Source organism: Bombina bombina, chromosome 4, assembly GCF_027579735.1.
Source record: "Bombina bombina isolate aBomBom1 chromosome 4, aBomBom1.pri, whole genome shotgun sequence".
NCBI classification, from domain to species: Eukaryota; Metazoa; Chordata; class Amphibia; order Anura; family Bombinatoridae; genus Bombina; species Bombina bombina.
In genome coordinates this window covers 876,267,416-876,280,807 of record NC_069502.1, presented here as the reverse complement: position 1 = coordinate 876,280,807, position 13,392 = coordinate 876,267,416, and the positions used below count along the sequence as shown (strand labels likewise).

General features: G+C 40.8%; 1 protein-coding gene across 4 annotated transcripts in view; it reads right to left on the bottom strand.

Annotated features, from left to right (window-relative positions):
- LOC128657397 (oocyte zinc finger protein XlCOF6.1-like) overlaps window positions 1-13,392 on the bottom strand; it is a 248,550-nt gene that overhangs the window by 154,896 nt on the left and 80,262 nt on the right. The window contains exon 7 of one of the 4 annotated variants that reach the window (XM_053711734.1): window positions 6,277-6,347. The exons of the other annotated variants lie outside the window; for them this stretch is intronic. Coding sequence (XP_053567709.1) covers window positions 6,277-6,347 — 71 coding nt within the window. The remainder of the gene's footprint in view (window positions 1-6,276; window positions 6,348-13,392) is intronic. 4 annotated transcript variants of the gene reach the window in all.

Below are 13,392 nucleotides of genomic sequence, written 5' to 3'. Positions count from 1 at the left end.
ACCATTTTGTTATGTTATATACCATAACTCACAGATTTTAAGTACTGCAATATATATCTTTAAGTACTGCAATATATAATGCTGAAATATGAAATGGTTGACCTATAAATATACAAAATAATTGTTATAGTCATTCATTCCATTTGGTTTGACTGCATTTAGTGAATAAATCCACTTGCATTCCATTTTTAGTAATATCTTTTCAATATTACCTCCTCTTATACCAAGGGATGGTTTTTGGATTACTGTATATTTTAGATCCTTTGTCAGACTTTTATGATGTAATAGGAAATGTTTGGCCACTGAAGTTATTTTCTTGTCATTATTTAAATCTCTTTGTGCATATTATATGCATGTTCTAGAATGCGTATTTTGACCTCTCTTGTTGTCATGCCAACGTAAAACATTTTACAGGAGCAGGACAATGCATACACTACTCCTGTGGATGTGCATGAGAAGTATGATGGTATTTTGTATACTCTCCCACTTCTTTCTGTTATACTTTTTGTTTTCCATCATCGTGCCTTATACTTGTATATAGGGATTCTACGTCTGCAGTAACTATACAAGTATAAGGCACGATGATGGCATTGAAGCGATCAAATATTACCTAGCCTCTAATAATCTTGACAACACAGCACACAATGATTTCATAATTCGCTTACTCCGTTTTGTCCTGAAACACAACTTCTTTACATTTAATGACAGATACTACCTCCAAATACAGGGCACGGCGATGGGCACTGCATGTGCGCCAACGTACGCCAACCTATTTCTGGGTTTCTGGGAAAATTTTTGTGTATTCTCTGATCATTTACAAAAATATACAGAACACATACCTATGTGGTTAAGATTTATAGATGACATTCTATTTATCTGGGAGGGCACATCTGCAGAACTCGAAATATTCATGTCAAAATTAAATGAGAACAAACTCAATATAAAATTAACTTATTCAGCAAGCCAACAAGAGATCTGCTTTCTTGATCTCAAGATATTTAAAAATAATGAAGGTATAATCAACACTACAATCTATAGAAAAGAGACAGCAACAAACACTCTTCTCCATCAAACTAGTGCACACTCTCCAAGTACACTAAAAGCGATACCCTACGGCGAATTCCTGCGACTTCGCCGTAATTGCACAAATACAGAGATCTATATGAAAGAAAGCATTGATCTATCTCAGAGGCTAATCTCACGGGGGTACAGCAAAAAGTCAGTTAAAAGAGCTAAATACAAAGCCTTAAGGGTCTGCAGAGAGAACCTATTAGTACCCAAAGACAAAACATCAACAGAATCCTGCCCAAGATTCATAACCACATATAATCCTCAGATTCCACACATATCCAAAATCATAAATGATCATTGGAATATTCTACAAAATGATGAAACTCTCAAAACCATCATTGGAGATAAAGTATCCATGGGATTTAAAAGACCACAAAATCTGAGAGATAAGCTAGTGTCAAGTCACTTTGTGAGATCCAAAAAGAAACAAGATAAAAATTTGGGTATGTACCCTTGTGGCACTTGCTCATCATGCAAGTTTGTTTGGAAAACAAAAAGTATAACAGAAAGAAGTGGGAGAGTATACAAAATACCATCATACTTCTCATGCACATCCACAGGAGTAGTGTATGCATTGTCCTGCTCCTGTAAAATGTTTTACGTTGGCATGACAACAAGAGAGGTCAAAATACGCATTCTAGAACATGCATATAATATTAAAAATGCACAAAGAGATTTAAATAATGACAAGAAAATAACTTCAGTGGCCAAACATTTCCTATTACATCATAAAAGTCTGACAAAGGATCTAAAATATACAGTAATCCAAAAACCATCCCTTGGTATAAGAGGAGGTAATATTGAAAAGATATTACTAAAAATGGAATGCAAGTGGATTTATTCACTAAATGCAGTCAAACCAAATGGAATGAATGACTATAACAATTATTTTGTATATTTATAGGTCAACCATTTCATATTTCAGCATTATATATTGCAGTACTTAAAGATATATATTGCAGTACTTAAAATCTGTGAGTTATGGTATATAACATAACAAAATGGTTACCACAAAGAGTTGGGGATATAATGGTATGGTAACAAATAAATTAATTCACCCTTCAATGCACCAATTTTAACTAAATTCTATTCACTTTCTCACCATGGTTCACGTATTTTCATTTAAGCACGGTTCACAAAATGTTAAATTTTAGAGCACAATACAGCACACAGTTTGAATAAACAAGCTACTTCATCACTCGATGAATAGAATTAGCAACCACATATAAATTTATGAAAAGTAGTTTATATTTTCTGGCATCATGAATAGCAACAAATGGAGCATTTCCCCATTTGACATTATCACAAGTCCACATCGAAAAGCACAAAGTATGCATTAAAAATTGTTCTAATCATACACCTTCCTCACAAAAATAAACTATTTTTATTTAATTGTCTATTTTATATTGACAACTAGAGAGCATCTCTCTGTTTTAAAAGTCACAAGCCCACATAGAAAAGCACAAAGTGTGTATTAAAATTACTCATATTGCACACCCCCTTCAAATATAATAAATATCTATATTTTTAATTTAATTCTTTATTCTATATAAGTTATTATAAAATCAAATTCTACACACAAGATGTAGGCATGTATTATCTTCCAGTTTTACAACACCTCTGTACATTATCAATGAATTTGGGAGAATAGGTATTGGCACTAAGTCCCTTTTAATACACGGAATAATGATATAGTACAATAGGTGGATACTAGTTCTTGCAATAATGAAGGCAACCTATTATGTACATATAATGTAAATAACATTGTACAAAACATTGATATGCAGCGTTCTAAGATAAATAAAACTGATAACGGTAATCGCAAGTCTGTTTACATCTGTTATGATCAGCCAATGACTTATACAGCATATTTCACACCCATTTACCCGAACCATCCCACAACCACAGATTGGTTACCAACATAATGAGTCAGCAATAGGTGTACACCCATCCTATGACGAACACAATGTGAAACGTCAGCTAGGAAATCTTTTACTGACAATCGATTGAACCAATAACAGGCTGACACTTCCTCCTGCTAAAACCAATGATAAACAGAGGGATGATCCAGTATAATCAGACGCAATAATACTCACAAGGCGAAAATGTCAGCAATAATGATTGACATTAGACTCATCCTATCACAGGTGGACAACACCTACTACTGAGACCAATAGTACCTAGTAGGTGGGTCCAAAGACGGTACAAATCACGGCAAACAACAGCGGCCCGCACCCCCTCTGAGGAAGCGTTTGTGAAACGCGCGTCAGGGGTCCGACAGGGGTAGCTTAGTCTCTCCTGTTCGTTTTTTAACTTGCTTACTCTTGTTGAAAATATGCTTTATTGAACCTACTATAGCCTTCCCAGCCTCTGTTCTTTAATAGTGTAATGATACAAATAATTAGCCCTCGGATTGTAAGGGCTTAGTCTATATTTAAACACTTTAAATTTTGACAGAGGACTGGGTGATACTTTAAATATTGGTTCTTATACTTTATTGCCATAGTGCAATCAACAGAGTTTAAGTGCTTTTATTCTTTCAGCTCTGTTATTTGAGTGTGTGTGAGTTCCTTGTTGATTTAATAAAGTTTAATTGTATGAATGGAATGGAACTATTTTAATTTAAATATACTTTCGCATCAGCAGAGTTAACTAGTACTATACTATTGCAGTATTGGTTTCCTTTTCTTAAAGTGGATTGTATCCTCTATTACAATTAGTTTAACTAGTTGTTGAATGTTTGTTGTAACCAATTTACTGCATCAGATGTCTCTTTAAGATAATTTAGAGGCTGAGTCCCACATATATAGATACAAGAGACACCTGAGATTTAATACCAGACTCTGCAATCCCCCACCCCAATATTTCTACAATTCCTACTCACTACACAGCAGCTCCGGTCTCGGCTAGAGCATTGGACTGAAGAAAGTGTACCCTGGGATGCGACGGAAGAATTCAGCGTGGAGTCTCATCCTAAATCCTGCATCACAGCTCCTTAGTCACATAGCGGTGGGACTGATTATACCTGCGGGACTGATTATACCTGCGTCCAAAAAATTGCCTTACATTTCCTGCCGGTCTTAAGCCTAAGCTGCGGCTGCAACTTGGCCCTCGCAGATGCTGGCCCTAAATTTGAAAACTGATCCAGATCAGCTCCACACCATTGAACTGGGTTATGGGACCCTGGGGGCCATATCCCTGCTTATCGCCAAAGCATTATGGCTATGTTGGGTCTCCTCTCTCTCATTTCCGGCAGACTGCATGAACTCACAATAAGAACAGTACGGTAATAAACTTTAATATGCTATTACTAGCCATGACTCTTTACAATCCATTGTGCCATCAGTGCACAATAATGACCTGCATGCTATCAGCAATCTGTAGCTTACTCACTATATAATGTTCTGCTGTTCTATTGTTTAATGCTATCCAAGAGTTTACATTGAAGTTAGATACTAGGGGTTATTTTATCATATTATATGTTAGATAAAGTGTATACAAGTGTAGATGCCTAGTTTTAATTCCCTCAAAGAAGGCATATCAGACATGTCATTATACAGGGGTACCCACTCCTACAGAGGTATTGCTTGCAACCTTGTTACTTGTCAGCCTTGACTCAAGGTTAGTTATATATTATTCGATCCAACTGAAGTATTACTATCTTTATAGCAATGTAATAACCCTCTCTGCTCTATTTTGATGTGTGGCCTGCGGCCGTGGCTACACAGCAATTTCATGTTTCTATTTCTATTAGCTTAAAGCTAGGAGGTTAGTTAAGCCTGAAAAGAGTAATAGGCTCCAGTCTACAGTAAGGCAGTAGTATTCAAACTTAATGTAATTGACTCATTCAGTTAAACTGCCCATAAGAACCATACTATTAGTTATTAAGGCGTTGCTGCCCAGTTATCTAAGTTTTAATTCTATATTATATATATCTTATATGTATTAAGCCTACAGGTTTTACACTTGAATAACTTTAATAGCTTGGTCGCTGATCCAATTCAGACATAGCCGACAGGCCCCATACATTACACTATATGCTTATGATGCCTTTACAGCTCAGTTGATGTTTTCCTACGTGGTTTAGTGTTTCATATTTTAGAGGGACAGAAAGTGGCCCTTGTCGTCAGATACCCCTTTGAATTCTCTAGCATTTCTAATAACTCGGCGATGTTCATGCTAGTATTATTTCTATTCAAAAGAGTAAATTATGTCTGTTTTAAGTATGCCACATACTAAGCGATGCTTACCCGCTGAACACTTGATTGTTTTTCTTTTACTCTTAAACACTAGGGTCCTAAAAGAGGCCCCAACATATTACTTACTTTTACAGTTGTTATGCGTTTTATTCACCATCATGATATATTTATACCTCCAATATATCAAAAGGCCCTGAAGTGGCCGCAGAGTTGACTATCTTAGCTTTGTACTTACCTACATACTAGTGGTCCAAGAGTGACCAACCAAATAGTCATACCAGTATGATCTTCTTAGTGTAAAATAGAGATTTCAGAAAATGTTTAATTTTATTTCTGTGTCATTATTGTTATGTGACAAGCAATGTGTACTCCTTTCTCAGTTGCGTAAAATCTCAATAAAAAATTATTAAACAAAAAAAAAAAAAAATACTGATAAGCGCATATCAACGTAGAAAACTTAGCACAAACTTACTTCACCACCTCCATAGGAGGCAAAGTTTGTAAAACTGAATTGTGGGTGTGGTGAGGGGTGTATTTATAGGCATTTTGAGGTTTGGGAAACTTTGCCCCTCCTGGTAGGATTGTATATCCCATACGTCACTAGCTCATGGACTCTTGCCAATAACATGAAAGAAATAGATGAAGCAGAAATTTGACCCCTCAAGGTACTAGCAGATAAACCCTTCTCTAAACCCTCTTGGAGAAAAGACAAAATCCTAGGAATTTTAACTCTATTCCAAGAAAAACCTCTGGAATCACACAATACAAATATATACGCCAAATCTTATAATAAAATCTTTCTAGACACACGCTTACGAGCCTGAATCATAGCTTCAATAACCGATTCAGAAAAACCAAGCTTAGATAATATTAAGCTTTCAATCTCCAAGCAGTCAGCTTCAGAGAAACGAGATTTGGATGAAGGAAGGGCCCCTGAGGTAAAAGGCCCTTCTGTAACGGAAGACTCCAAGGTGGAAGAGATGACATCTCCACCAGATCCACATACCAGATTCTGCGAGGCCACGCCGGGACAATGAGAATCACCAACGCCCTCTCCTATCTGATTCGAGCAATGACCTGTGGAAGGAGAGTGAACAGATGAAAAACATACGCTAGACTGAAGTTCCAAGAACGGCCAGAACATCTAACAGTAAAGCCTGAGTATCTCGAGACCATGACCCATACCTTAGAATCTTGGCATTCTGACGAGATGCCATGAGATCCAGCTCTGGCTGCCCCCACTTGAGAATCAAGTAAGAAAATACCTCCGGATGGAGTAACCACTCCCCTGGATGAAAAGTCTGTTGGCTGAATAATCTCTGCCCACTGAATAATCCTGGCTACCTCTGTCATGGCCAAGGAACTCCAAGTTCCCCCTGATGATTGATGTAAGCCACGGACGTTATGTTGTCCGACTGAAATCTGATAAACTGGCCTGAAGCTAACTGAGGCCAGGCCAGAAGAGCATTGAAGATCGCCCTCAGCAGTAACATAATTTTTTTTTTTTTTTTTTTTTTTGGGTTCAAAAGAGCTTTATTTAATTTTTAAAGACGGTACAGATAAAAAAAAGTAAACGTTCTTTGCACACTCATATGAAGTACCACCATATAACAGGAATAGTAGTAATAAAAAGCAGTATACATATTTTATCATAAATGTACTTACTACATGTTAGTCCCCATTTTCCCTTTTCTAATTTATCTAGGTCACTCTTGGACCTTTGAGTTGTGTTCATTATGTTAAGTAAAGGGTTATTATATGACATAAGATAATAATAAGAAAAATAAACATAACAAAAATAACAAAAACACTGGATCCCACCACAATACTTGCAAAGTCCAAATGATCTAGTGATACCAAGTTTGTGAGATATGCTCCTTATCAGAATGATCAAGTAGAACTAAGGTATAAAACATTTATATAACTGTAGCAAATATAAAGCTGTAATAAAAAAAGAGAACAAGAAAAAAACAGAAAACAAGAATCTGGCTCGATACTTATAATAAGTTTAAACTCATTTTCGTAGCACCAACAGATCTCTCCGTGTTGAGGTTATGTCTGCTGACTGCAGGAATGTTTGAAAGATTATGAGTTAATATGTTGTGTGATTTTAGCTGATATGGCATGTAAAACAGCAGAGTGATAGGAGGATAAACCTTTTGGAGGTAGTGATCCGAGTACAGAGAGAGCGTGAGGGCAGAATGGCAGTCTATGTTATTATCCTATGCCCTCTCTGCCGATTGTCCGTGCGGTATAGCTTGCCAAAGTAGGGGCAATAAGCAATGGTGTGTGGGGAGTGTCAAGTGCCTCAATCTCTCGAAAGCTAAGTCCCGTGAGCATATTGTCTATGTGACTGACATCGCTCTTGTGTGACCCAATATGTAATCTCACCATGATGTCAGCTGCCGCACTCACTTGCTGAAAATGCCTTCCCCATACAGCTGTTGCGTTTTTGAAAGCTGTAAACAGTTCTGGTTCCAGTCGCCTCTCGGTGATGTATATGCCTCTTGATGGGGGAGCGGCAGTGACAGGAAAGTCCAGCTGGTATTGTGTAGTGTTCCCTTCTGGGAATATTTGGTTGTATGTGTTAGTGAAGGGGTTCAAGGGTTCTTCTCGCACGGAGGTTGTCGGTAATCCTGGAGTACCCTTGGTAGCTTCGGGGTATGCTGTGTCAGTGAGGTAGTTAGGTACTAGCACAGCTATATCCTCTGATGTGTCGCTGCTTCCTCCCGATGTCACCCGTGTATCATTAGGTTGTGATATGGAGCTGAGCTGCTCTGCGACACCCAAAGGCAGGAGCCTCAAAGAGTCAGAGGAACAAACAGCCAAATCCTCTTGGGTGCTTGCAACATACTCCCAGGCCTCCGGTTCAAGAGGTGGTGTATGTGGGGAAAGATGTGCCTTCCTTGAGGTAGGTTGCGCATTCTGGTTATTCACATTTGGTTCGATCGGCTCAGTTTCCCTTTCAGGTATCTTTTGTAATAATAGATCAGCATTCTCCAGGAAGGCTCTAGGTAGAGATTTTTGATATATATTGTATAGTAGGCGCTCTATTTTAGCAAAGCGCTGATCCAATGCAAGCAGTGAGTTTGTCTCCCTTGCGGTCGCCATGTTGATACCTTCCGACATTGAGAAAGTTAAGAATTTCTTGGTTGTTGTTCTGTGGACTGAACAATATTAGATTACTTTATCTGGTGTTGTGGGTGAATCATTCAGTAAGGCAGACGTTATCTGCCAGCACTGGTAACCCGGAGAGGCCGGGGGGGGGGGGGTTGTGGCTTAATAGTGGGCCGCCGCCCTAGGCCCTAAATTTCCGATCTGCAGCTCCAGGTTCATAAAAACAGTAGATCCAAGCTAATATGTTACCATAGCAGACATATCCTGCAGTGTGGAGATAAATGGGTCTCTGTAAAGTCTCCAAAATCGGCGGATTAATGAAGATTCTGTCAGAGCTCACAGAATGTGCGTCCTATCATGGACGCTGTACGGACACGCCCCCAGCAGTAACATAATTTATGCTTACCTGATAAATTTATTTCTCTTGTAGTGTAGTCAGTCCACGGGTCATCCATTACTTATGGGATTATATCTCTTCCCCAACAGGAAGTTTCAAGAGGATCACCCAAGCAGAGCTGCTATATAGCTCCTCCCCTCACATGTCATATCCAGTCATTCGACCGAAACAAGACGAGAAAGGAGAAACCATAGGGTGCAGTGGTGACTGGAGTTTAATTAAAATTTAGAACTGCCTTAAAAGACAGGGCGGGCCGTGGACTGACTACACTACAAGAGAAATAAATTTATCAGGTAAGCATAAATTATGTTTTCTCTTGTTAAGTGTAGTCAGTCCACGGGTCATCCATTACTTATGGGATACCAATACCAAAGCTAAAGTACACGGATGAAGGGAGGGACAAGGCAGGAACTTTAAACGGAGGGAACCACTGCCTTAAGTACCTTTCTCCCAAAAATAGCCTCCGAAGAAGCAAAAGTGTCAAATTTGTAAAATTTTGAAAAAGTGTGAAGTGAAGACCAAGTTGCAGCCTTGCAAATCTGTTCAACAGAGGCCTCATTTTTAAAGGCCCAGGTGGAAGCCACAGCTCTAGTAGAATGAGCTGTAATTCTTTCAGGAGGCTGCTGTCCAGCAGTCTCATAGGCTAAACGTATTATGCTACGAAGCCAAAAGGAGAGAGAGGTAGCCGAAGCCTTTTGACCTCTCCTCTGTCCAGAGTAAACGACAAACAGAGAAGAAGTTTGCCGAAAATCTTTAGTTGCCTGTAAGTAAAACTTCAGGGCACGGACTACGTCTAAATTATGCAAAAGACGTTCCTTCTTTGAAGAAGGATTAGGACATAATGATGGAACAACAATCTCTTGATAAATATTCCTGTTAGAAACAACCTTAGGTAAAAACCCAGGTTTAGTACGCAGAACTACCTTGTCTGAATGAAAGATCAGATAAGGAGAATCACAATGTAAGGCAGATAACTAAGAGACTCTTCGAGCCGAGGAAATAGCCATCAAAAACAGAACTTTCCAAGATAACAGCTTGATATCAATGGAATGAAGGGGTTCAAACGGAACGCCTTGCAGAACGTTAAGAACTAAGTTTAAGCTCCACGGCGGAGCAACAGTCTTAAATACAGGCTTAATCCTAGCCAAAGCCTGACAAAAAGCCTGAACGTCTGGAACTTCTGCCAGACGCTGGTGTAGAAGAATGGACAGAGCAGAAATCTGTCCCTTTAACGAACTAGCGGATAAGCCCTTTTCTAAACCCTCTTGTAGAAAAGACAATATCCTAGGAATCCTAACCTTACTCCATGAGTAACTCTTGGATTCGCACCAATATAAATATTTACGCCATATCTTATGGTAAATTCTTCTGGTAACAGGTTTCCTAGCCTGTATTAAGGTATCAATAACCGACTCCGAAAAGCCACGCTTTGATAGAATCAAGCGTTCAATCTCCATGCAGTCAGCCTCAGAGAAATTAGGTTTGGATGGTTGAAAGGACCCTGAATTAGAAGGTCCTGCCTCAGAGGCAGAGACCATGGTGGACAGGACGACATGTCCACTAGGTCTGCATACCAGGTCCTGCGTGGCCACGCAGGCGCTATGAGAATCACCGATGCTCTCTCCTGTTTGATCTTGGAAATCAGTCGAGGAAGCATCGGAAATGGTGGAAACACATAAGCCATGTTGAAAACCCAAGGGGCTGTCAGAGCATCTATCAGCACCGCTCCCGGGTCCCTGGACCTGGATCCGTAACAAGGATCAGTTGAGCAAATACCTCCGGATGAAGTTCCCACTCCCCCGGATGAAAAGTCTGGCGACTTAGGAAATCCGCCTCCCAGTTCTCCACGCCTGGGATGTAGATCGCTGACAGGTCGCAAGAGTGAGACTCAGCCCAGCGAATTATCTTTGAGACTTCCAACATCGCTAGGGAACTCCTGGTTCCCCCTTGATGATTGATGTAAGCCACAGTCGTGATGTTGTCCGACTGAAATCTGATGAACCTCAGAGTTGCTAACTGAGGCCAAGCTTGAAGAGCAATGAATATTGCTCTTAACTCCAGAATATTTATTGGGAGGAGTTTCTCCTCCTGAGTCCATGATCCCTGAGCCTTCAGGGAATTCCAGACTGCGCCCCAACCTAGAAGGGCTGGCGTCTGTTGTTACAATCGTCCAATCTGGCCTGCGAAAGGTCATCCCCTTGGACAGGTGGGGCCGAGAAAGCCACCATAAAAGAGAATCTCTGGTCTCTTGATCCAGATTTAGTAGAGGGGACAAATCTGAGTAATCCCCATTCCACTGACTTAGCATGCAGAATTGCAGCGGTCTGAGATGCAGGCGCGCAAATGGTACTATGTCCATTGCCGCTACCATTAAGCCGATTACTTCCATGCACTGAGCTACTGACGGGTGTGGAGTGGAATGAAGGGCACGGCAAGCATTTAGAAGTTTTGATAACCTGGCCTCCGTCAGGTAAATTTTCATCTCTACAGAATCTATAAGAGTCCCTAGGAAGGGAACCCTTGTGAGTGGTAATAGAGAACTCTTTTCCACGTTCACCTTCCACCCATGCGACCTCAGAAATGCCAGAACTATCTCTGTATGAGACTTGGCAGTTTGAAAACTTGACGCTTGTATCAGAATGTCGTCTAGGTACGGAGCCACCGCTATGCCTCGCGGTCTTAGTACCGCCAGAAGTGAGCCCAGAACCTTTGTAAAGATTCTTGGAGCCGTAGCTAACCCGAAGGGAAGAGCTACAAACTGGTAATGCCTGTCTAGGAAGGCAAATCTTAGGTACCGATAATGATCCTTGTGAATCGGTATGTGAAGGTAGGCATCCTTTAAGTCCACTGTGGTCATGTACTGACCCTCTTGGATCATGGGTAGGATGGTCCGAATAGTTTCCATTTTGAATGATGGAACTCTTAGGAATTTGTTTAGGATTTTTAAGTCCAAGATTGGTCTGAAGGTTCCCTCTTTCTTGGGAACCACAAACAGATTTGAATAGAATCCTTGTCCGTGTTCCGTCCGCGGAACTGGGTGGATCACCCCCATTAGTAAGAGGTCTTGTACACAGCGTAGAAATGCCTCTTTCTTTATTTGGTTTGCTGATAACCTTGAAAGATGAAATCTCCCTTGTGGAGGAGAAGCTTTGAAGTCCAGAAGATATCCCTGAGATATGATCTCCAACGCCCAGGGATCCTGGACATCTCTTGCCCAAGCCTGGGCGAAGAGAGAAAGTCTGCCCCCCACTAGATCCGTTTCCGGATAGGGGCCCTCTCTTCATGCTGTCTTAGGGGCAGCAACAGGTTTTCTGACCTGCTTGCCCTTGTTCCAGGACTGGTTAGTTTTCCAGCCCTGTCTGTAACGAGCAACAGCTCCTTCCTGTTTTGGAGCGGAGGAAGTTGATGATGCTCCTGCCTTGAGGTTACGAAAGGCACGAAAATTAGACTGTTTAGCCTTTGATTTGGCCCTGTCCTGAGGCAGAGCATGGCCCTTACCTCCCGTAATGTCAGCGATAATTTCTTTCAAGCCGGGCCCGAATAAGGTCTGCCCTTTGAAAGGAATATTAAGCAATTTAGATTTAGAAGTCACGTCAGTTGACTGTGATTTAAGCCATTGCGCTCTGCTCGCTTGGATGGCGAATCCGGAGTTCTTAGCCGTAAGTTTGGTTAAATGTACGACGGCATCAGAAACAAATGCATTAGCTAGCTTAAGTGCTTTAAGCTTGTTCATAATTTCATCCAATGGAGCTGTGCGAATGGCCTCTTCCAGAGACTCAAACCAGAATGCCGCCGCAGCAGTGACAGGCGCAATGCATGCAAGGGGCTGTAAGATAAAACCTTGTTGAACAAACATTTTCTTAAGGTAACCTTCTAATTTTTTATCCATTGGATCTGAAAAGGCACAACTATCCTCCACCGGGATAGTGGTACGCTTAGCTAAAGTAGAAACTGCTCCCTCCACCTTAGGGACCGTCTGCCATAAGTCTTGTGTGGTGGCGTCTATAGGGAACATTTTCCTAAATATGGGAGGAGGGGAAAAAGGCACACCGGGTCTATCCCACTCCTTGCTAATAATCTCTGTAAGCCTTTTAGGTATAGGAAACACGTCGGTAGACACCGGTACCGCATAGTATCTATCCAACCTACACAATTTTTCTGGAATTGCAACCGTGTTACAATCATTCAGGGCCGCTAATACCTCCCCTAGCAATATGCGGAGGTTCTCAAGCTTAAATTTAAAATTAGAAATCTCTGAATTTAGTCTCCCTGGATCAGATCCGTCACCCACAGAATGAAGCTCTCCGTCTTCATGTTCTGCAAATTGTGACGCAGTATCGGACATGGCTCCCACATCATCAGCGCGCTCTGTCCTTAACCCAGAGCTATCACGCTTGCCTCTTAATTCTGGCAATTTAGATAATACTTCTGTCATAACAGTAGCCATGTCTTGCAAAGTGATTTGTAAGGGCCTCCCTGATGTACTTGGCGCCACAAAATCACGCACCTCCTGAGCGGGAGGCGAAGGTACTGACACGTGAGGAGAGTTAGTCGGCATAACTTCCCCCTCGTTGTCTGGTGATAATTTCTTTACATGTAAAGACTGAC